This window comes from Carcharodon carcharias, chromosome 1 (assembly GCF_017639515.1).
Source record: "Carcharodon carcharias isolate sCarCar2 chromosome 1, sCarCar2.pri, whole genome shotgun sequence".
NCBI lineage: Eukaryota > Metazoa > Chordata > Chondrichthyes > Lamniformes > Lamnidae > Carcharodon > Carcharodon carcharias.
The window spans coordinates 44,981,479-45,005,662 of NC_054467.1; the positions used below are offsets into that span (position 1 = coordinate 44,981,479).

A 24,184-nucleotide genomic window follows, 5' to 3' on the forward strand; every position below is an offset into this window, starting at 1 on the left:
GGCAGAGCACTGATCAAGGGCAGACTCTGTCCCCTTACACCTCACATTATCCAACCAGATGTCCCCAGTCCCCTCTCCATAGTAGGCTCCAGTTTGTGCTGATAGGGCTGTCCCACAGTTCAACACTCTGCAGACAACAATCGTTTCATTTGCATCCCAGCCATCGTCACATATGGTTCCCCAGATGGAATTATGATAAACCTCAACTCTCCCAGAGCACATGTTGGAACCGTTCACCAGACGCAACGGCACCGGACCTGGAATAGAGGAGGGAACACTGTTAATCTGTGCGTTTATTAACAGAAGCAATATAAGAACAAGAGGGGGCCATTCAGGCCCACAATGTACTTCCACCATTCAATTCAATCATTGTTGATTTGTCACTCAAGACCAATTTACTGCTTTTGCTCCATTTCACTCATTATCCCTACCCAATACAAATCATCAGTCTCTGCCCTGAAAGTTTCAACCGACCCCCAGCACTGACAGTTTTTTGGGGGGAAAGAGTTCCAGATTTCTCTTCCGCTTTGGGCGAAGCAAGTGCTTCCTAACATGACCCATGAACAGCCTAGCTCTAACTTAAAGATCATGTCCCTTTGTTCTGGGACAACAGAGGAAACCATTTATTTCCATCTAATCTACCAACTCCTTCAATAATTTAAATAAATGGCATTCCCTCTTTCATCCTTCCAGACATTCGGCTGCCACCACCAGTTAGGCCAACTGGAGTATTGTGCCCAATTCTGGACATCACACTTTAATGCTTGCAGAAGAGATTTAGTAAATTGACTAGGGTTTGATAGAGTAAATAAGGAGAAAATGTTTCCAGTGGTGGGGGGGCTCGATAAGCAGAGGACATAAACTTAAGATAATTGACAAAAGTACTAGAGGGGCAAATATGGAACAATTTCTTTATGCAGTGAGTTGTGATCTCGAACATGCTGCCCAAAAGGAAGCAGATTCGATAGTAACTTCCAAAGGCTGAATTGGATAAATACTTGGGAAAGGATAATAACATTGCAGGGAGAGTGGGACCAGCTGGACAACTCTTCCACAGGTATGATGGACAGAATGACCTCCTTCATGTGCTATGTCCAAGCAGCTGGGTGGGAGTGTGCAGGCTGGAGGAGCCTAATGGGCAGACTCCGCCTTGGGAGATAATGAAACATGAGGCATTTGCCAAGGAGACCAGTCTTACCCGAACAACTGACGCTAGCATCCTGTGCGCATGAATAGTTACTGCTCCACCAGGGGTTTGCAAGGCACCGGTCCAGGGAAGGTTCAGTTCCATTGCATCGCACACCACTCAGCCACACCTTTCCATCCCTTCGTCCACGGTAGGCCCCACTTACTAACAAGGCCTTCCCGCAGTTCAGCTGCTTACAGACAATATTCCCATCAGTAAGGTCCCATCCATCATCACAGACTGTCCCCCAGGCAGACTGGTAAAGGATCTCCACCCTCCCCGAGCACATGTTGCTTCCGTCAGTCAGTCTGACCAATAAAGGCCCTGTGAACAAGGAAATTTTAGCTGAGTATTGCACACACACAACAGGAAAGGCCTTGCCATTCATGATCTTATGTGGATGACTGCACTAATATCATAGCCTTGACAAAATCAAGCTAAGGGATGAATGACCCCTCCTGCCTAGCATTTATTTGCTTGCTTTGCCAAGACTGGCGCAGTGGCAGTGTGGTCCTAATCAAGTAATCCCATCTCAGTCTGTCCCTCTACTCCTCTGGCACCTCCTCCTCTTTTCAGCATCTCACCTTGTTCTCCCTTCTTACTGTTCATTTAAAATCTCCATTCTCTATCACCCACCCAAGTACTGTGCCAAATTTCTCACTGAGATATTTTCAATGTTTTCCTCTGGCTCTGCATTGAGCAACTTCTTATTCTCTGTACTTCCATCTAAACTCATCACGTTGTCTTTCCTGAGTTCACTGACTCCCTATCCTCACTAAATCTCTCTCTTAATATAAGTCCCCTTACAAATATTCATGGCCACACACTTGACCTTACCATCTAACAAGGCCTCCCTACTCCCACTGTGTCAATCACACATAATGGCCCAGATCTTCTGATCTCTGAATAGTTGGAGGCTGGATGTAACCTAAAAGATATGCATCAAGCCCCTTGGAAGTCTTGATGTGCACACGTCTCCGGTACTTGTGCGGAAAGTTTAAACTTTCAGTTTTATCCTGCCCAGATTGCTGCTCGATTCCTACAACAGTGGGGTCAGATTGTCAGAACCAGGGAAACTTAGACTGGTTGCCCTTTACTTACTCTGGTATTTACATGGATTTACTGAGATTTTCATAGCAGGTACAAGCCAGCGAAACTCCAAGTAAATCAGCTAGAGTGTCAAAGCACTCCAGCACCCACAGCAATGTTCACCCCCCATTCTGGACAATGTCCGACAATATTCACCACCCCCTACAATGTTCACCACTCCCCCTGACATTCACCCACCCTACTCCCATCCAGGGCAGTGCTCAGCCCCTCCAGCACCTTCTCTCCCAACTCACTTTCTGGAATTCCTGGCTCCTGCCCAGCCGACGTTGGAAGTGTCAGCATTGTTGAGGTTGTGGGGGAGTGGGGGGGGCGGTGGGGTTGAGCATTTTCTTGAGGTGAAAGCGGGTGAGAGAGGCTGAACATTGTCATGGCTGAGGGAAGGAGGGGCTAGCACTGTCAGTGGATTGAGGTTATGCAATTCTGGAGGTTGACAGCTCCAAGCAATCTTAAACCCATGGGTTTTTCCCTTAGTTTCAGCGTGTTCATTCAAAGAATTGCAAGTAATTTGATTTAGAAATGCCAACCATGGGATATTTAATAATTGTAGATACAATACTGAAAGTCACGTTTTCTACTGTGAAACATAGCTGGAAATAACAGAATTTACACAAGTTGGGACATTTAAACTCTTACCAGAATCTGGCAGCTAGTGCCATAAAAAGGGGGCATGGCTTGGCCTCTCCTGCGCTGCACCAAGGCCTGCCTGGTTTTTTATGACAGAGGCTTCAGGGAGCAGCCAGCATCAGAAGTCTGGCCTGAAAAAAGGCTGGCAGTAAGTGTGCATTTTTTCCTGTGATTAGCATCGGTCAGAGCTGTTCCCACGCTAATCAGATTTGGATCAAGGTAAACTCTGATTGCTTCCTTATACTGCTTACCACCCTTATCATCCTTCCACTCCCAAGCCTACTATCTACTGAGGCTACCCTGGAATAAACTCTTTCCCAATTCATTTACGATGGCACCTTCATCTCCATCTGCTTAGCCTTTAGCCTCGATTCAACACAGTATTTGTGCAGCTACCGATCTGCTCAAGCGGTCCTTCATCTCCACCTTTGATGCCCTCGTTCCCCATTAACATTATGACTCTCCCACTCATGGACATTACCCTGTATGGCCCATATCTTCACTCCCTTAAGTCCAAGGGACTCAACTTGGAACATTTAGGGATAGGAATTTGTCTTAGTCAATGGCAGAAAGCTGGTCAGTCCCTCGTTATACACAGTACTTGATATTCAGTTCCATTAAAACATAATGGATCAGCCACTCCTCTCGTTATTTCCACTTACCCTAGCCCTGAACTTGCATCTTTCTCTAGTTTCACTCCTATCTCCCCTCATTCCCTTCCAAGCTCATCCTATCCATGAGATGCACCTCCAGCTCCATCTAGTGTTTTCCCACTAAACTGCTGACCATCTAACTTCCTTTCCTGGCCCCTATGTTAGCAGACATTGTAAATGGTTCTCTCTCTTCAGATGTTGTTCCCCCTCTCCTTTAAGTCTCCCATCATCCTTCCTTTCCTCAAAAAAAACAACCATTGACTCCACTGTCCTTGCAAACTACTGCCTCATCTCCAATTTCCCATTCCTCTCCAAAGTCCTTGGAGGTGCTGTTGCCTCCCAAATCCATGCACATTTTGCCAGAACTCCATGTTTGAACACCTCAAATCAAGCTTCTGCCCCTGCCACAGTAATGAAATGACTCTTATCAAAGTCATAAATGACATCCGATCCAAATGTGACAAAAGTAACCTTTCCCTCCTCGAACTCTCTGCAGTCAGTGACATGATTGACCACACTATCTTCCTCCAACACTTCTCCACTGTCATCCAGCTCTCAGCTGCTTCCATTCTTATCTATCCTAATAACTTCTTAGGGTGAGTCAATGACATATTTTGCTTGATAATCACTCCTGTGAAGTGCCCTGGGTCACTTTGCTATGTTAAAGCTGCCAAATAAATACAATTGTTGTTGGTGAACCTCACAGGAGTGCAGGAAGGGCAAAGGCTCCATCTCCAGCTTACATTGTTATCCACTGACACCCGGTGTCCCAGATACAGAGCAGGAAAGGTACTAATTGGAACCATGACATTTGTAGTTGAATTTAATGTTTTGGATGCAACACAAAAGCAAAATACTGCAGATACTGGAAATCTGAAATTAAAAATAGAAACTGCTGGGAAGAACTGCTACTTCTTCAGGTCATTGACATGAAATATTAACTCTGTTTGTCTCCACAAATGCTGTCTCACCTCCTGAGTATTCCTAGCAGTTTCTGTTCTTTTGGTTGCTGATTTAGGGATGTGTTCCACAAAAAAAGACTAATGCATGAAATTAAGCCAGAACTGAACTGAAGTCTTTACAGAACCAGTATATCCTCCTAGGCAATAAGCCTCCTTGTAGTCACACTCCCCTCTCCAAGATTAATTAAATGTAAAGCTTGAATTACCTGAGCAAGTGACTCCAGCATCCTGACTGTGGGTACAGTTATTCACCACAATTGGACTCCCAGAGCACTGATCCAGGGCAGACTCATTACCTAAGCATTTCAAATCACTCAGCCAGATGTCCCCAGTCCCTTCTCCATAGTTGACTCCAGTCTGTACTGACAAGGCCATCCCACAGTTCAACACTCTGCAGACCACACTTGCTGCATTTACATCCCAGCCATCATCACACACAGTTCCCCAGGTGGAATTGCGATAGACTTCAACCCTCCCAGAGCACGTATCGGTTCCATTCACCAGGCGTATGGGTACTGGACCTGGAACAAATACAGGGAATTGAAGAATGATACAAGACACAATGTATTTAGGGACAAGGCATCAAGATGAAGAATGAAAGAAAAAGGCTTCCTCTGACATAGCACTTTTCAGCACCACAGGAAGTCCCAAAGCACTTTATAGCTAAAAAAGTGCTTACAAAGTGTAGCCACTGTTGTAATGTAGGAAATTGGCATCAATTTGCACACTGCAAGGTCCCACAAACAATGATGGGATAGTTACTAGATCATCTGTTTTAAGAGATATTGACTGAGGGTTAAATATTGGCCCAGGACAATGCAGCGAAGATCCCGTGCTATAATTCAAAATAGTTCCATCAGAACTTTTACTTCCACCTGGGAGGCAGATTAAACCCCAGTTTAAAGACTCATCCAAAAGACAGGCCATCCAACAGTGCAGCACTCCTCAGTACTGGCAGCGGAGAATGTCAATCTTGATTGTGGGGACCTAGTCTGAGAGTATATGCATCTTCCTCTGACAGTGCAGTTCCCCATCATTACTATCTCTCGGGGGTGTTGGGCTGGGTTATGGAGCTCAAGTTTCTGAAATGGGGCTCTAACTTAACCTTCTGTCTCAGAGGTGAGCATTGGAGACACTGAGCCACATCTGGTACTGGCAAGGATGAATATGGGGAGCATCAATTCGCCCTGGCTGGCGATAGAGATCTATTGTAAGTGAACTGGTCACTCATTGCACACCCATCAATTTTCTTCACTGTGTAAGCCATGATTCAGTATTCAGAATATTTTTGTCATAGTGAGAGACTGGGAACAGTGGAAAGCCTAGAGATACACAAATCACTAAGAGCCAATGCAACACCAAAGACAGAGATCAAAAAGATTAATGGGATGAGCCCTTTATCTCAAAGGGGCTTGAATACAAAGTGGCAGAAGTTATGTTACAGTTGTACAGAGATTTGATTAAACCCCACCTGGATTCTCTGTGTTCAGTTCTGGGTACAACAAATCAGAAAGGTTATATTGGACTTGGAGGGAGTGCAGCACAGATTCACCAGAATGATACTGGGGCTAAAAGGATTGAATTATGAGGACAGGTTGTATAGACTGGGCTGGTATTCCCTCGAGTACAGAAGATTAAGAGTGCCAACCTGCTAAAGCTATCACTGAAGGACCCCACCATTGCTGATGCCAGTCTTCAACCAATTCAAGTGATATTAAACAATGACTGAGCATGCTGAATACAAAGGCTACAAATCCCGAAAATGTCCTGCTGGTAAGGCTGAAGATCTGTGCTCCAGAACTAGCCTCACCTCTTGCTAACCTACAACACTAGTATGTGCTGAAGTCAATGAGAATCAGTGGAAACTCTTCAGTGGTTGGAGCTCTCACTGGGACAAAGCGGTTTTGGTTGTTGGAGGCCAATCATCTCAGCCCCAGCACTCCACTTACTGCAGGAGATGCTCAGAGCAACGTCCTAGCCCCAACTATCTTCAGCTGCTTCAGCAATGAACCCCAGTCCATCATAAACTTAGAAACAGGATTCACTGACGCCTACAATGTATGGTTCCATTGCAATTGCTTAAATAATGATGCAGTCAGCGCCTGCTTGTTGGAAGCTTCTACAGTTCTCAAATTTTAAGCAAGTTCTCCTCCTGACAAGTGGATCAACTAATGTAACAATTAGATGTCAGGAACCAACTCACAAATAAAAAGCACTCACCTGAGCAGATTACACCAGCATCCCTCCTGTGTGTACAGTTATTCACACCCCATGGGTTGGCAGAACACCGATCGAGGGCAGGCTCTGTCCCATTACACCTCACATTATCCAACCCGATGTCCCCAGTCCCTTCTCCATAGTAAGCTCCAGTCTGTGCTGACACAGCCGTCCCACAGTTCAACACTCTGCAAACCACACTCGTTGCGTTTACATCCCAGCCATTGTCGCAAACTGTGCCCCAGACGGAGTTATGATAGACCTCAACTCTCCCAGAGCATCTGTCATTCCCGTTCACCAGGCGTACAGGTATCGGACCTGGAATAGAGATGGGAACAAGGATAAACTGGTCTAGGATCACCTGCACGTCAATCAGGGTTCCACATCTAAATTTTTCATAGGAGTTGAAAATTGTATCCAGTCTATTGAACTTGCACCTCAAGGGTGGGCCACAGTTGGAGAATTCGAGATAGATTTTGAGACCACGTTATGAAAAAGGAAAAGGTGTAGCACAGATTCAGTGGGTGTTAGCAAGAATGAAAGATTAGTTGTAGAGAGAAGATTAAAGGATTCCTGAGAGAATGGGGTTAGACTGGGCAAGATAAAAAAGGGTATGTGGAGTAGGCAGGAGAGTAGCATGCTGAGTGAGTCCACTCACCTGAACAAGTTACTCCAGCGTCCTGGCTGTGTGTGCAGTTTTTCAGCCCCCAGGGATTGACAGAGCACTGATCAAGGGCAGACTCTGTCCCCTTACATCTCATATTATACAACCAGATGTCCCCGGTCCCCTCTCCATAGTAGGCTCCAGTTTGTGCTGACAGGACTGTCCCACAATTCAACACTCTGCAGACCACACTCGCTGCCTTCACATCCCAGCCATCATCGCAAACGGTCCCCCAGACAAAGTTACGATAGACCTCAACTCTCCCAGAGCACATGTTGTTCCCGTTCACCAGACGCACAGGTACTGGACCTGGAATAGAGATAATAACACATTCTTTGATTTATCAGGCTTCTTGTCCAACATCCAGTTGTGGCCAATAATTTCCTTCAATTAAATGTCAGGAAGACTGAAGTTCACCACAAATTCTGCTCACTCATTACAACTCCATCCCTCTGAGGCTGGACCAATATTTTTCATAGAATTTTTGAAATTTATGGCACAGAAGGGGGTCACTTGCCCATCATGTCTGTGCTGGCCAATAAAAGCTGAATGTCGCTTTCCAGTTCTTGGCTCACAACCATGTAGTTTACATTATTTCAAGTGCACATTCAAGTATTCTTTAAATGCGGTGAGGGTTTCTGGTTGACTTACCCTTTCTGGCAGTGAGTTCCAGAATGTTACCACCATTCTACTGAAAAAAATGCTCCTCAACTTCTATACTGTAAAATAGCCTAGATTTTAGATTTATTTTAATATGATTTAGTTTCCCTGCTTAACTTGACAATTTTTAGAGACTGTCTTCTGCAAAAGGCTAAAATGTCAAGCTGCCATTTTGTACTAACACCTTATCTAAAAATAAGCCATTTTGTGATTTGAACACCTGCTGCAAAACTATGCAACGTACACTAACCACTAGCATTACGAAGGAGCAACCACCAGCAACAAATGATTATTAGAAGTATTTCAATTACCCTGTAATTGAAGAAAAAGTAATTAATCAGCTAGTTAATGAAATTCAGATTATACCTATCTCTGTATTTTTTTACTAATGTTCCTATGTTGGAATCAAGGTCTGAAACTCAAACATGCTGTGGCAGCATATTGTGAGAAGGGAAGCTACACTATCCAGGCCCTTATGAGAACACACTGTCCTTGACTAGTCTAACATAGAGCCTCATGAATAAGGACCTTGTGCAGTATTGAGAAAGGAACACATATTAAAATACTTCATTGTCTTCATGTTTAAGGCAATGTGCACAGATGAACAAATCCAATGAAATTTGTTGGGAGGGTGTTGGTTACAGAACTTAAAGAAGTTAAAGAAGTCTTAAAGAAGTTTGCCTAATCTTCTGCAGGTTAACTGTAAATCTTTATTAACAACTAGAACTATTTACACATGTACAGTAAAGGGTACAAGCTAGGTTGTCTTCCTGCTTGGGTCTGTACACATGTCTACTCAATACGACATTGACCCTGGGTCTAGGCCATATGCCGTCTTACATCAATGTGTGAGTGGTAATGTATTCAGTCCCACATTAACCCTCTATGTGCCAGATCCTTATAGTACAAAATTAACTCTAACATTATTGATAAATTGGTTGTTAACAACAACTTTGGATCAAGGTAGGATGATGCCAGAATTAGGTATAAAAGAGGGTTTTGGGAACCGTCTTGCTTGTGTACACCAAGTGAAGGGACCTGTCTTTTGTTTTCTCGGGAACAGAGGTAGAATTCCTGTCAGCATGAGAATGGGTAGTGCAGCACTGGGCCCAGGGACAGAGGCAGAATTCCTGTTGGTGTGGACCCTGGATAGCTCAGTTTCCTTCCGAGATAGAGGCAGGATTCCTGTCGATGAGAAGGGTTGAAGTCATTTTCTGCTCCTTCTGATTGACCATCCATTTGAAGGCATGGTGTTTCTGCAGTGTATTACTGATAAATATACCCTTTTGTTCTTTTGCTCTTTAGTTAATTGATAAGTATATTATTGTTTTATTTTATCCTTTATTTAATAAGCTTTGTTATAATTTGCTAATTCAGTGTCTGAGTTTTTGCCTGATGGTTGTATCTCTATCCAACCAAAACAGGTTAAAGGGTTAATTTGGGATTCTATAATTAAGCTGCATACTTAAATTAAATCTGTCTAAATTTATCAAAACATCCTTTTTTTTTAAAAACATACAAATCCTTCTCTCAATTACTTTAAAACTATGCCCCCTTGTTATTTAGCTCTCTACTAAGGGAAATATGGCCTTTCTATCCACTGTCTATGACCTTCATAATTTTATATGCTTCAATTAAATTGGTCCTAAACCTCCTCCGTTCCATAAAAAACAGCCTCGGCATACTATCTGCCCCTGAGATGAACTTCCAACTTCCAATCCCAAATCTTCACCACCATTAAGCTTCATACACCCCTCATCTGCACTCCTGCCTCAGCTCATCTGCTGCCAAAATCTGGTGTATCTTTGTTGTGATTGGCTAAGGAATGGGTTCAGAGACATAGATGCCTGAACAATAATTGGTTATAGTAAAAACCTAACTATTTACAGATATACAAGACTATGGGTTTTACTCAGTCCAAGCCATGGGCCTGAATTTTATCTTTGGTGGTCATGCCCAATCGGCGGGCCCAGGAGCAGTTGGGAAACAGAACGCTGGCCACAATTGGCTGCCAATCGCGATTTCACACTGGCTAGGCAATTAACGGTCAGCCAGCATGAGCCATGCGCTGAAAAGAGCTCAGCACTGCCAGGGTGGGGGTGGGAAGAGGGCGGGCGATGATGTCACCACGGACGCAGGTGAGCGCTGCGAGAAAGCTCCCTGAAGGCAGCAGCTGCCTCAGGGAGCTGGAGACCTGTAAAAGGTAAAATAAAGGTTTTAAAAGAGGAACAAAAATGTCCATGCATCACGATCAATTACCTGAAAATACAGCTGATAAAATGCTGCCCACAGATATTTATTTAAATTTTATTTTGTAACGGAAATCTCACCCGACTCTTGGATAGGGTTTAATGAAAAATGTAAAGTCCGCCTGGCTGATTCACCCGTCCGCCAACCATAAGGTTGGATGGGCCGCAAAAAATTGGAGATAATTGCAACATGAATGGGCTTAATTGCCCTCTTAATTGTCAGCGGACATGCTTTTGACTTTTGCACAGGCATGCCAAGCGAAATATCGCACGAATGCGTGATGATGTCGGGACAATTGCCTGACATCTTCTCGCGATTGGGACGGACGCACACCCGCCCATTCTGCCCATGAGCTTTGTTCATCTCGACTTAAGTCATGTGACTCTCTTACAACATCATGGTGTGGAGCAACACTGATGCATTGCGAGCACCCTATCTACTTAGGAGTTACCCTTGACAGATGCCTCACCTTCAAGAACCACATCGAAAAGACAAAGGCAAAAGTGAGCGCACGAAACAACATCCTGAATAAGCTCACTAACACAAAATGGGGAGCAAGCTCGAAAACATTGTGAACCAGTGCACTTGCTCTTTGCTATTCCACTGCTGAATACGCCTGCCCTGAATGGGAAAGATCTACTCATGCTAAGAAGATGGATGCCGTTCTGAATGCAAGCTGCCGACTTATCACAGGTGTTTAAAACCAACAAACACCAACAGCCTATATATCTTGACGGGTATCGCTCCCCCTGATATAAGAAGAACAGTAGCCAGCAAGAAAGAGCGACTCTGTCAAACATCAGATGAGAGGCACCCTCTACATGGTCACCTACACCCAGCCACCTAAAGTCAAGGAAGAGCTTCATGAACAATGTTGTTCCATTACAATCAACCCCATCTGAAGCCCGCATCGCCTTGTGGAAAGACCGGATCACCAGTCTCGAACAACACCCAGCGATGGAAATTCTACCGGATAAAAGCCTTCCCCCAGGAGCTAATTGCAACTGGGCAGCCTGGAAGTGCCTTAATAGACTTAGGACTGGTGTAGGTCATTCAAAGGTGTCACTAAGCAAATGGGGATATACAGCCAGCCCAACTACTTGTGACTGTGGAACTGAGCCACAGGCTATGCAACATCTCCTGCAATGTCAATCACTAGAGGAACCCTGCACTATTGCAGATCTTGCCGAATTCAACAACAAGGTGCAAAAATGTGTCCAGTTCTGGCTGGGCCATGTATAGACTGTCCATGGAGATGATAAGAAGATCATCATGTAGGCAGTACTGTTTCTCCAGCCCCACATTAACTCTTTCAGCCCTCAACACCCTAATACTACATCTCCCCCAGGTCTTTGTCCAAATATATTTAAATACTCCTCCTTCTCCCCTCCGCAGTCTCTGACTTCATAGGTTTAAACGGTCTGGAGGTTTTACGGATCTCCCTCAATGTGTCCTTATAAGGCTTGGGAGGTCGGTAGTCTCCTCCTGAACTTCTCTGCTTTGACTTGGTTGTTCTTTGGTAAGAGCTGCAATATCTGTGCATTGTTGGTTTGACTTCCAACATCTGGTTCCTCCAAATGTATAATAGAAAGTTCCCCTTGAAGAATGAGGATAATATTGGCCTTGTTGAAGTCATGTTAGGATCTCTGATCGGAGTGAGACAGGAATGACCAACCATTCACCATATACAAGCAGGTCATCAATTATGGTGAAGTGTTTCTGTTGTTCTAAATATATTTTCATAACTGTGCCACCGGGGTGCTGCTGTGGCCAACCTTGTATTCAGTATTGACAGATGCAGACATACTCTTCATCCTCTATCTGCTCTTGGCGTATCTGTTGAGGCTTCTTGTAGCCCGCTGGCAATTGTGTTGCCATGAACTGGGAATAGGATTCGACCTACTCGACCAGATTAACATCCTGTATCATCGGATGGTCAACTGTGGTCCTGAACAATGTGTCCACAGTCATTTGTAGCTTGCCCTGAACATACACTGTCTCATAATTGAAGTGCATTAGATTCCAGGGATAAAGAACTGAAGCTATGAGGATAGATTGGAGAGGTTGAGACTGTTTTCCTTGGAGAAAAGAAGGCTGAGAGAAGACTTGATTGAGGTATTCAAGATCCTGAGGGATATGGACAAAGTAAATAGTGAGAAACTTTTCCCACTCAAGAAAAAAATCAAGAACCAGAGGGCACAGATTCAAAATGATTGGCAAAAGGAGTAAATGTGATGTGAGGAAAGTTTTTTCACCCAGAGGGTGGTTGGAGGAAGAAACAAACTTCTTGAGAGGGTGGTGGAGGCAGGTTCGATCGAGGTATATGAAAGGGAATTGGGTTGCTACCTGAAAAGAAAGAATGTGCAGGGTTACTGGAATAAGGCAGAGGAGTGGGACTAGGTAGAATGCTGTTTCAGAGAGCCAGTGCAGACTCGATTGGCTGAATGGCCTCCTTCTGCACTGTAAAGACTCTGCGATACTGTGTGATACTTTTGGAGACCTTGGTCAAGCTATCATTCACCAAGGACATCAGGTGTATTTCCCTCACCACAACCTTGTTGAGCTGAGTCAGGTAAACACTGATGCAAATGGATCCGTTTGATTTAGAAACTGGAACTGGCTAAGTAACAGGGGAGATGACTCCTGTCTTGGTCATCTCGTCAAGTTGCAATTGGGCCTGCTTCTTGAGCAGATGCGATATTTTATTTGGTGTAAACAGGTACACGGGTTTGGCATAATTTCTCACTGTTGTGCTGTATTTAGTCTTCAGTCGCTAAACCTGAAAGATGACATTGCAAGGACCTGTGAGTGCCTTCACCAGCGACTTCTCCATGGCCAGCTTTTGCAAGGAGATTGTACAATATGCTCAGCTGTCCAATTGTCCTGCTGTCCACTAAAACACTCATTAGTTTGCAGGCTGTGCCCGAGGACTTTCATGTGTCTGCATTGCTTAAGTGGGCATATAAGCTAGAGACCCAACTCCAAGCATGTCAATGTGACTACGCCTGAACTGCCTCAGCTGTGGAGGAATGGTCACTTTATACAAAGTTTCCCTAATGCGTGGCCGCTTCCCTCCCCCATCCACCACGCTTGTGCACAACCACTAACCACAGTGTAGCACTTACACCTCCCCAACTCACCTCAACCACAGTGTAGCCCATCCCACCAACTCACCTCAACCACAGTGTAGCCCATCTCACCTCAACCACAGTGTAGCCCATCCCCCCAACTCACCTCAACACAGTGTAGCCCATCCCCCCATCTCACCTCAGCCACAGTGCAGCCCTTACGCCCTCCCAATTCACCTCAGCCGCAGTGTAGCCTTTGGCCTCCCAACTCACCTCTGCCACACTGCAGCCCATCCCCCCAACTCACCTCAACTGCAGTGCAGCCCTTGCCCCGACACCACATTGTCAGCCAGCAAGGAAAATGTGACTTGCCTGTGCCCTTGCCTGAATGCACGGTGCCACAACCTCGAAGTCCAACAGGAAACCCTCACAAGCATTGTGCAACATTACTGTGCAGTCACCTTGAAGTGCAGCTCTCCAGGTGCACACCTTATAAATGTTGTGGTGGTTGCATGCCAACATGCCCAGATGACCCAGCATGGGGAGGGGGCAGAGGGGTGATTCCAGTGATCCAGCGAGCAGGGCTTATAGTGATGTGTAGATGCATCAAAATGAAGTTACCAACATGCAGTGGTGGTGGGAAACATGGCCCGCCATTGATAGACAGAGCAGGCAATTGCATACTGGTTTCACCATGTCATGAAACCGTTTATTGTCCTTCCCACCATATTGTCCACTCACGTCCACCTGATGCCAATGGGCACAGAAAGTTCCGTCCATAGATGTCTAAACAATAATGTTTATTGTAAGAACATAACTAATTAAAGATATACAAGACTGTAGGTCTTTTATTCCAACCCATGAGCTTTTTCCATCATGAGTTGTAGTCATGTGACTCTCTCTTACATCATCATGTGGGCAGTATTGTTTCTCCACTCCCACATTAACTCTTTCAGCCCTGAACATTCTACTACCACAAGATCTGCAGACCTGCCCTTTGTCACCTCCAGACTCGGTGCACTCCTGGTCGGACTCTTACATTCCATTTCTGTAACCATCAGATTATCCAAAGCCCTGCTGCCCTGTGTCCTAACATGCACCAAGTCTCATTCATCACATACCCCTCTGCTCACTGACTAATTGGCTCCCTGTCCAGCAACGCTTCACTTTTAAATTTTTCATCCTCATGTTCAAAACCATCTATGGCCCTAGGGCCCCCTTCCCTATATCGGTACCTCTTCCAGACCTACAAATCTCACCCTTCTAATAAAATCTCTCTATGGGCCTTGCTCCCCTCCCTATCTCTGTAACCTTCTCCAGTCCTACAATTCTTATCTTCCTATTCAAATCTCTCCTTGGCCCTCGACCCCCGTTTCATTTCTCAGTAGCCTCTTCCAAACCTACAATTTTCATCCTCAGTTCATATTCCTCCATTGGCCTCACCCCCTTTCTATCTCTGTGACCTCTTCTAACCTCCCAACCCCCTGAGGTCTCTGCACTCGTCCAAATTGGGTCTCTTGTGCATTCCTGATTTTAATTGCTCTACCATTGGCTTTTTCTTATTATGTTATGGGATTTGGGCATCACTGGCTAGGCCAGCATTTATTTCCTCCTGGGCTTTCAGCTGTTTCGAACTTGATCACTGGCATTTCCTCCCTAAACTACTTCTCCACCTCACTTTTTTCCTTGCAGATTTCTCTTTAAAATCTTCCAATTTGTTAAGCTTTTGTTCATCTGCGCTAATATCTCCTTATTTATCTCGGGGTCAAATTTTGATTGAGAATCACTAATGTGAAATGCCTTGGGACATCTTACCATATTAAATTGCTACATAAGTGTAACAAATTCCTCTTGCTGTTAATTTCACTGTCCTATACCATCCCCACATCCCAGTATCAATCCCCAACCTAATCCCACTGAGCTCATCTCTCCTCAGAATCCTGTTAATGCCCCAAACTAATCCCTGCCCCCATCTTTCTCCATAGCCCAGTCTCAATCCCAAACTAATCCCAAGTGCCACTTTCTCCCCCATAGCCCTATATCAGTCCCAAACTGTTCCCACTGTCCTTCACTCTTCCCGTTGCTCTGTATCAATACCAACTAATTCCACTAACCAGCTGTCTCCCCAAAAGCTTGCATCAATGACAATCTGTTTACCAATCTGCGCTCTCGCAATAAGCCTGTGGCCTTGGCATATATGATCTGGGGATCTCTCTCACCAAAGATACATTGCAAAAGAGTTAACAAACAAGAACAGGTGTTTGTACTCACCTGAGCAGGTAACTCCAGCAACCTCCCCATGGCTGCAGTTATTCACCCCCCATGGGTTGGCAGAGCACTGATCGAGGGCAGGCTCTGTCCCATTACACCGCACATCATCCAACCAGATGTCCCCAGTACCCTCTCCATTGTAGGCTCCAGTCCATGCTGACAGGGCCGTCCCACAGTTCAACATTCTGCAGACCACACTCGCTGCATTCACATCCCAGCCATCATTGCAAACAGTTCCCCAGACTGAGTTATGATAAACTTCAACTGTCCCAGAGCACATGTTGTTCCTGTTCACCAGGCGCACAGGTACGGGACCTGGAAAAGAGATGGGAACAAGGTTAAACTGGTTTGGGATCACCTACACTTCTACTGGGCTCCATGTCTGGATTTTTCATAGGGATTCAAAACTGTATCCAGTCTATTGGACTTGCACCTCAGAATAGGCCACAGTTGGAGAATTTCAAATAGATTTGACCACATTATACTACCTTAAAAAGGAAAAATGGAGCACAGATTCACTGGGTGTTGTTAAGGGCAAGTGGTTAGTTACAGAGAGATTAGGGAAGATTGAGGAGCAGTTGAGTTGTTATCAAGGAAAGACTGGGATCACAGGAGAGTGTGATTAGATTGGGTGGGATATTAAAGGGTGCAAGGAGTGAGCGGGAGAGTGGGATTAGACTGGGGAGGATGTTAAAGGATATGGGGAATGATTAGGAAAGTGGGATTAAACTGGATGGGATACTAATGGATACAAGTAACAGCAGGAGAGTTGGATTCAACTAGGTGGGATATTAAGAGTATAGGAAGTGAGCAGGAGAGTGTGATTAGACTTGGTGGGATATTAAAGCATGCAGGGAGTGAGGGGCAATGGGATTTGACCGGGTAGGATACTAAAGGTACACATGTGAGTAGGAAAGTGAGGTTTGACTGGGTGGGCTCTTAAAGGTTATGGGGAGTGAGCAGGGCCAGGTAGAAGGATCATGGGCCCTGGTGTTTCTCCTGTTTCCAGGCCCCTAATTCCCCACTCCACCCCCACCTTTAACCCTCCCCTTCACATCCTTTTGGTGCCCAGAATTGGGTACCATAGTCACAATGGGATTGAACTATTTTATATATGTTTAGTAAAATTTCTTGACTTTTGTGCTCTATGCCTCAATTTATAAAGCCCATTGAAAACTCAGGTTTCAGTATGATACACTTCACAACCACAGATTTCTAAGACAATTATACACAACTTGATTGTTCATATTATGCTTCATTGAACCAGGCCCTATGCAATATCCAGGCAGCAGCATCCAAAAGATTTGAAACTCACAAGCAGCGCAAGCAACAATTCTATTTACAAATAAAACTATCTTGAACTAACAGTCACATATCCTATTGGTACATGACTCCTGGTTTCACTTCCAATTTTAAAAATGGTAAAACCTTCCAGTAAATTAACACCAACCAATTCACCTGCAAAAGTGTTCTATTTCTATCCACACTAGTGGGCTTTGTTCACAGTAAAAAATATACTTTGAGGGATAAATACTTTGTCATTTTAAATTGAAACAAGCCATATTTACAAATGCCCAGCATGGAGCATTTAATAGGAGAGCTAAGTATTGCTATTGCTTGAAATCTGAAATCTAAACAGAAACTGGTGGAAATACTCAGCAGGCCAGGCAGCATCTGTAGAGAGAGAAACAGAATCAATGCTTCAGGTCCACGATCGGTGCTAGTTCTGATGAAGGGTCACTGACCTCTGTTTCTCTCTGTACAGATGCCACCAGATGTGCTGAGCATTTCCAACACTTCCCATTTCTATTGGAGCAAAAATAACCCCTTTTGCCAGCCTCACAAAAAACAACCAGACTTCTTGTGAGCCTCTCCTCCCCCTTCAGCAAGAAACCCAGCAGCAGCTGCCTGAGATCTGGTTTGGCACAACAATAACCCTGAGTTTCAAAAAAAAATTAAGGCATAAAGAAAATATACACAACTTGCTGGGCCAAAAAAAAATCAATGTCAAAGCAATAAATTGATCATTTAAACATGAGTAGTTAATAAAATGATCATTAAAAAGTGCCAAACAACAGAGCTAACTAATAAAACATTTTTTGCCTTTTCACTTTAGAAGCAGAGCTAGAGAGGGACAGATTAGGCCCCAAGACTTGGTCACCAGGAAAGGAGAAGAGGACTAGAGTCAAGCTAAGGAGTTGGGTTTAACTAACACAGACTTTTTCCTTGCCTCTGGTGGTGCAGACTCCAAGCTAGTCTTGGCGGAATTCATATGAAAGTGGCTGTCAGAAGTGGGTTGGCTTTCAGCCTGAGTTTTCTTCCTTTCACTGGGGGGTGCATGTGTGGGTGTGTGGGTGTGTGTGTCTGTGTATCTGTCTTGCTATCTGTGTGTGTCCAGTTCACTCCCACTCTCAGGATTCTCACTCTCTCACTACCTTACTCACTATCGAGGGAGGACTGAAGTCAGGAAAGAATGTAGAAAAATAGAACCTTGAGAAGAACACATTCAGCACCAGAACCAGAGCCATCTGGGGAGGAAGTAAAGCCTGGTCATCCCCTCCACCTGTCAATCCAGCACCCATTCTGGCTGAGGATTCCAGGACATTCTCATGGGCTTCAGTAACATGTACCAATCTGCCTAAGATCAAAGTCCTCAAAGACTTTGCAAATAAATTCATCCAGCTGGTTGGTGAGGATCAGGACTGGCGGTGAGGTCGGCAGCGCTCTACCTAGTGAAGATCCAGCAGTGCAACATCCATCAGACAACCATGGTGTGAGTGATGTGTCCTGTTTCACAGGCCACTACCATGTACTATTTATCTCTCCTTGCTTTCGCAGGCACATCTGAGAAACAGAAGAGGGAGTCCACGACTCTGTCCTTGGCTCAAGCCCCGATGACATCACAGAAGAGGAATCAGCTAAAACCCTCACTGAAAACCCATCACAGCACTCACCCACACCCTCCACCAATGCAGAGACATACATCTCAGTGGGACCAAGCTTTAGAGTAGCCTCGGGATCACAATCTGGTGAGCACATCACACTGTCTGATCCACAGCAGGTAGCAACAGGGACTTCCCAGATTTCCGGCACTCAAAGGACTGCTGGAGACCAGAAATCTGCTAAGCCCGATTCGGGTAACGAAACTCTGGGATCAGTCATACCTCAGTTGCTGGAGCTGCAAAGCAAGCTCAAGAACATCAGGAAGGGATGTCCGCTGTACTCCTCAGATTGAAAGGCATGATGAAGGAGTCCCTTAGCCTTCAGTCTAAAGTGGTAGCACCGACATGGCAACGCACTGAGGTCAACACTGATAGAGCAGCGGCCGCTATGGAGACCTTGGTCCAGGAAGTCAGTCCTGCACTGCTGGGTGAGTTGAACTCCATCTTTGACACCATAGTTGGCCTTCAACACTGTCAACCCAAGAGGAGTGCAGGGCAGCTCGATCCTCACTCCAGCATCCCCTTCTCCTCAGGGAGTCAGTCAGGGGCCCTCAGGCACCAAAGGGAGGAAGGTCAGCAGGTGCACACCTCGGGGCCAGCCATGCGAGTGACTCCAGGAGTGTCTGCCCCATCCGAATCCCCTCTTCCTGTGACCTCAGCAAATCTAGCTCCACAGGCCAAGGAGGGTGTCACCACATGACCCCAAAACAAGCTGGCACCCAACAGATCTCTGCCCTCGATAGGATGTCCATCAACATCATTATAGGCAGGGCAGTCAGCAAGCTGCCTCCACTTCCGCTGTAGTTGTCAGGGGAGCAGCAAGACATAGTGGCAGGGTTATGTAGGTTAAGAAGATGTAGCTGCACAGCTTGGGCACAGGTATTAATCTGTCGTACATAACGTTTACTTTGTTAATAACCTCCCAAGAATGACTTCTTGCCTAGGCTCCTTGTTCTGATGAGCAATGTTCTTGTCACTCAGGTGTGAAACCTTAGTCCCTGTACAAGATAAAGGCAGATGTCTCAGTCCAGGACCTCTTCTCTGTGCTTTGTGCAACCTTCTCAGAACACTGATAGTGTGCCTTCACTATCACTGGTCACATCGTGATGCCTGCACCTCGATGGGGCTTATCACTGCTGCCAAAATGTCCTGGCCTAGTGGTACAGAATTCCATCATTTTCTCTATGTGCTCCCATCACCAATGAGGTGTGGCTGGTCCTTCCATCTCATCAGCATCTGTGTCCGATGACAGTGTGGTCCTGAAAGGTTCAGCTCACAAAGGATACTATAGGATTAGGACAAGTTAAAGTTTCCCCACAGCATCTCCATAATATGACCCTGTTCACAGAGCGCAAGCAAGCTGCCATCGACCAGACAAGAGTCAGACATTCACATGAGCTATGTGAGGATTTATGGAGTGTCCCCACTGCATGTCATCATCATCCTCCTGGAATGTAGGGGCTATGATCTGCTGCTTCTCCGTGACAGGAGCCCTATCACAGAGTGTATGTGCGCTGCCATCAGCCGGAGAGAAGTCAAACATTCACAGATGCAACGTGAGGATCTATCGTGTCCCTCATTTCATGTTATCATCCTCCATGAATCTAGCAGCTATGAGGGCCTCCCAAATGCGTCTGCATCATCTGGCCAGTGCAATAGCCTCATCGCCATCATCTTAGACTTCAAGGGCCTCCTCACCTTAATCCCCATTGACGTCCTCCTCATCAGAGGAGATGTGCATCTCCTCCATCTCCTCCTCAGCCAGCACTTCTCCATGTTGCAGCGCCAGGTTGTAAAGGGCACAGCAGGCAACGACGATGTGTGACCCCTTCTATGGACTATATTGCAGGGCTCTACCAGACCGGTCCAGGAACCGGAAGCTCATTTTCAACATTCTAATGGTTTGCTCCACCAAGGTGAGTTGCAGCATGAGGGTCATTGTACCTTCTCTCTGCTGCAGTCTGAGGCCGCTGCATGGATGCCATCAGCCACGTCCTCTGCAGATAGCCCTTGTCCTTGCAAGCTCTGTGGACCCTGGAAAACATCAGGGATCTGAGACTTACTGAGAATGTAGGAGTCATGGACACTCGTTGGGAACCATGCGCAGACCTGCAGGATGCGCCTGTGATGGACATACACCAGCTGAACATTCAGCGAGTGGAAGCCCTTGCAGTTAATGTAGTAGACCATTTGTTGCTACATAGATCTGAATGCCACATGAGTGCAATCAATGGCACCCTGCACCTGTGAGAAACCTGAGACCTGGGCAAATCCAATCGCTCTTGCGTCCTGCCTGTCCTGGTCCTGGGCAAAACGCACAAAGTTGTGTGCCTTCACGAAGATGGCATCCGTGACCTCATGGATACATTTGTGGGTGGAGGCTTTCGAAATCCCACGGAGGTCACCTATGGAGCCCCGAAAGGTGCCACTGGTGTGAAAAAATTAAGCGCCGCGATCATTTTCTCGGTTACTGGCAGTGGCTGCTCTCCATGTCCCCATCGCGCGAAATCCTGCAGCAGGTGGCAGATGTGACTGACCAGTTCCCTGGACATGTGCAGTCTTCGGCAACACTGGTTATCAGTTAACTGCAGGAATACAAGCGCCGTCTATAGATCTTGGGTCTATCTAGGCGTCGACCAGCGACGGCTCACTGTGGCTTTTCTGCGGCATGTGCATCAATCCCTGCTGCCCTTTCTTCCTAAAGGTGTTGTTCTACCGTCTGCTCAGCCATGTGCCTCTGTCACTCTCTGCTGCTTCGTCTCCGCTCTCTGTAAGCCATGAGACATATAGCTGGGTCACCAAGCTCCATGCTCATGGTGTACTCCTCCTGCAGGATGAAAGAGAGAGGCATGTGGGTTAGCTTGGGTGTACTAAGAACCAGTCTTGGTTAAGTCTGAAGGCCCCTTAATGCATCCCAGATAGTGCTGGCCACATTTGGATTGCCAGAGTTTAGTGCTCTGCTTAGCTACACAAAACCCCTCTCACCTCCAACCCACTCCACCCGACCGATTGGTGGCAGCTTTGCCCACTGGAATGCATGCTGTCTTCCCAGCTCAGATGCAAGCATTCTCCTAACCCACACTGCAAGGCTGCAGTATTAGCTTGAACTAATGGGGAGACAAGTCCAAACCTGTGAAGACGTTGCAAGGAGCTGTGAGCATGTTCACCAGTGACTGCTCCATGACCAGCTTTCGCAAGGAGATTGTACAATGTGCCTAATAAAATGCTCATTAGTTTGCAGTCTGTGCCCGAGGGGTGAAAAGCTCTGGAACATTTGGTGGCACTTTCAAGCCTTTGTATTGCTTGAGTGGGCAGAGAAGCTAGGTGCCTGATTCCAAGCATGTCAATGTGACTGCACCTGAACAGTCTCAGTGCAGAGAAATGCATAGCCACTTCCCTCACCTCCACCCAGCACATGCTTGTGCACTACCATGAACCACTGTGCAGCCCTTGATCCCCGCAACCTGCCACAACCGCTCTGCAGCCCTTGACCACCCCCACCACCTCCCCCCGGCACCCCACCGGCCCACCTCGCCTCAACCGCAATGCAGCCCATGCCCAGCATCACTCTGTCAGCAGGCCAGGAAAATGCGACTTGCCTGTTCCCTCACCTGAATGTGCAGTCCTCAACCTTGAGGTCCAACATGCAACCCTCGCGAGCAACATTACTGTGCACTCACCTGTGAGTTCCCCCCAAAGTGCAGTTCGCCAGGTGCACACCTTGTAAATGCTGTTGTGAAATGCACACCGACGTGTCTGGATGATTCTGGTGAACTGGGTTTATAATGATATGCAGATGCATTACACTGAAGTTCCTGATGTGCCACAGTGGGAAACGCGGCCCACCATTGACAGGCGGAGTGGAAGATTGCAAACTGGTTTCACGACATTGTGAAATCAATTTCGGCCTTCCGCTCATGCCTGCCATGACACCCAATGCCAGAGGGCACAGAAAATTCCACCCATAGTGTAAGGTATTTTGCTATTTTGTGTATTTCTGTCTTTCTATGGGCGAAATTTTACGGCAGTGGGATTTTACGTTCCCGCCGAAGCCAATAAGGTTTAGAATGTCTTGCCACATTTTACTGCCTCATCCCCACCAAAACGGGGCCAGAAAATTCTGCCCCATGTTTCTTTTAAACTTGTCTTATCTTTATACTTGTGCTAAAACGTAACCAGTTGTGAGATGGACAAACGTGCAGAATTCAAAACCGGTAGGGTCATGCAGTGCAGAGGACATCAGATGAAGGGTGAAGAATTCTGATCGAGACATCAGTGCTGAGGCTTATATGGAACTTATTACAAATAAAGACTGAACAAGGATATACACACACACACAGACACAGACATGTCAGGACATGTCACTGGGCCCGTGGCTAACTACCAAACACCCTGATTACAGAAACTGATCTAGACTATGGCCTTTTGAGTATGTGTGAATGGCTTTCTTCCTGCCTTGCCAATGTACAGAAATCACATCCATTACTGGCAGGTACCCGGAGACACCCACTGCAGGTGGTCTTTGCAAAGCCAGGGTAGAATTGACAACCCAATCAGATGACTGAATTTAAGGCATTACCTGATGTGTCGAGAGACCAGGGTCAAAAAGGAGTATAAAGACACAGCTCTCAAGGACATTGTTTCTGCAGCCAGAAAGTCCATGGTGAAGAGTAAAAGTCCCGGAGGCAACGGCTTACCATTTGAGTTGTATTCGGTTCTGTGGGACTGGATTGGCCCAGACCTGCCAGAAGTGTATGACAGTATGCTTCTGGACGGCTGCATGTCAGAATCCATGAGGAAAGGTATCATCACCCTCATCCACAAGCGGAAGAGGGAAAGGGAGGAAATTAGAAATTGGCGACCCATTCCACTGTTTAATATGGACAATAAGATTCTGTCCAAGGTTATCGTCAATCAGGTCAGGTCTGCTCTGGAGTTGGTGATCCACCCTGACCAGACCTGCGCTATACCTGGCACGACCATCTCTGACAGCCTTGCGCTCCTCAGGAATACGATTGTCTATGTACAGGACAGGGGTATGGACATCTGCCTCATCAGCCTGGACCAGGAGAAGGCCTTTGACAGAGTATCGCACACCTACATGGTGGATGTGCTGTCCAAAATGGGGTTTGGGGAGGGAATCTGCAACTGGAACCAACTGCTGTACACAAACATCTGTAGCGCAGTTTCAATCACTGGGTGGGAATCAGAAAGCTTTCCTATTAAATCTGGAGACAAGCAGGGCTGCCCTCTCTCCCCTGCCCTGATTGTGTGTTGCATAGAACCCTTTGCTGAATCCATCACGGAGGATCCGGGCATAAGAGGAATAACAATCTCAGGCAGCAGATGCACTGAGGTTAAAGCCTCCCTGTGCATGGACGATGCCACCGTCTTCTGCTTGGATCCTCCGTCAGTGTGCAGTCTGATCAACATCTGCAACCAGTTCGAACTGTCCTCAGAAGCCAAGGTAAATCATGGCAAGAGCTAAGCCATGTTCCTTGGGAACTGAGCTGACCGATCCTTTATCCTCTTTGCCGTCAGGCTGCCTGAAGGTGCTGGAGATATGGTTTGGAGGGA

At 46.2% G+C, this 24,184-nt stretch overlaps 1 protein-coding gene across 1 annotated transcript; it reads right to left on the reverse strand.

The window, feature by feature from the left end:
* Nucleotides 1-2,058: 2,058 nt before the first annotated feature.
* On the reverse strand, nucleotides 2,059-21,768 carry LOC121271203 (deleted in malignant brain tumors 1 protein-like). Its single transcript, XM_041177030.1, has 7 exons — nucleotides 21,738-21,768; nucleotides 18,296-18,394; nucleotides 15,666-15,980; nucleotides 7,411-7,725; nucleotides 6,756-7,070; nucleotides 4,742-5,056; nucleotides 2,059-2,225 (listed from the first exon to the last, which is right to left on the reverse strand). Exons 1-7 carry the CDS (start codon nucleotides 21,766-21,768, stop codon nucleotides 2,059-2,061), a joined length of 1,557 nt encoding a protein of 518 aa, XP_041032964.1.
* Between the last annotated feature and the right edge of the window lie 2,416 nt (nucleotides 21,769-24,184).

What these genes read in the sequence shown, in the direction of transcription:
- LOC121271203 (XM_041177030.1), bottom strand. Translation starts at nt 21,768, where the DNA reads ATGCTCACAGCTCCTTGCAACGTCTTCACAG. An exon ending in TCCTTGCAACGTCTTCACAG is followed by an intron (nt 18,395 to 21,737) that starts GTTTGGACTTGT and finishes GATCTTCACTAG; the next exon opens with GTAGAGCGCTGCCGACCTCA. An exon ending in CTTTGATCTTAGGCAGATTG is followed by an intron (nt 15,981 to 18,295) that starts GTACATGTTACT and finishes TCTCTTTTCCAG; the next exon opens with GTCCCGTACCTGTGCGCCTG.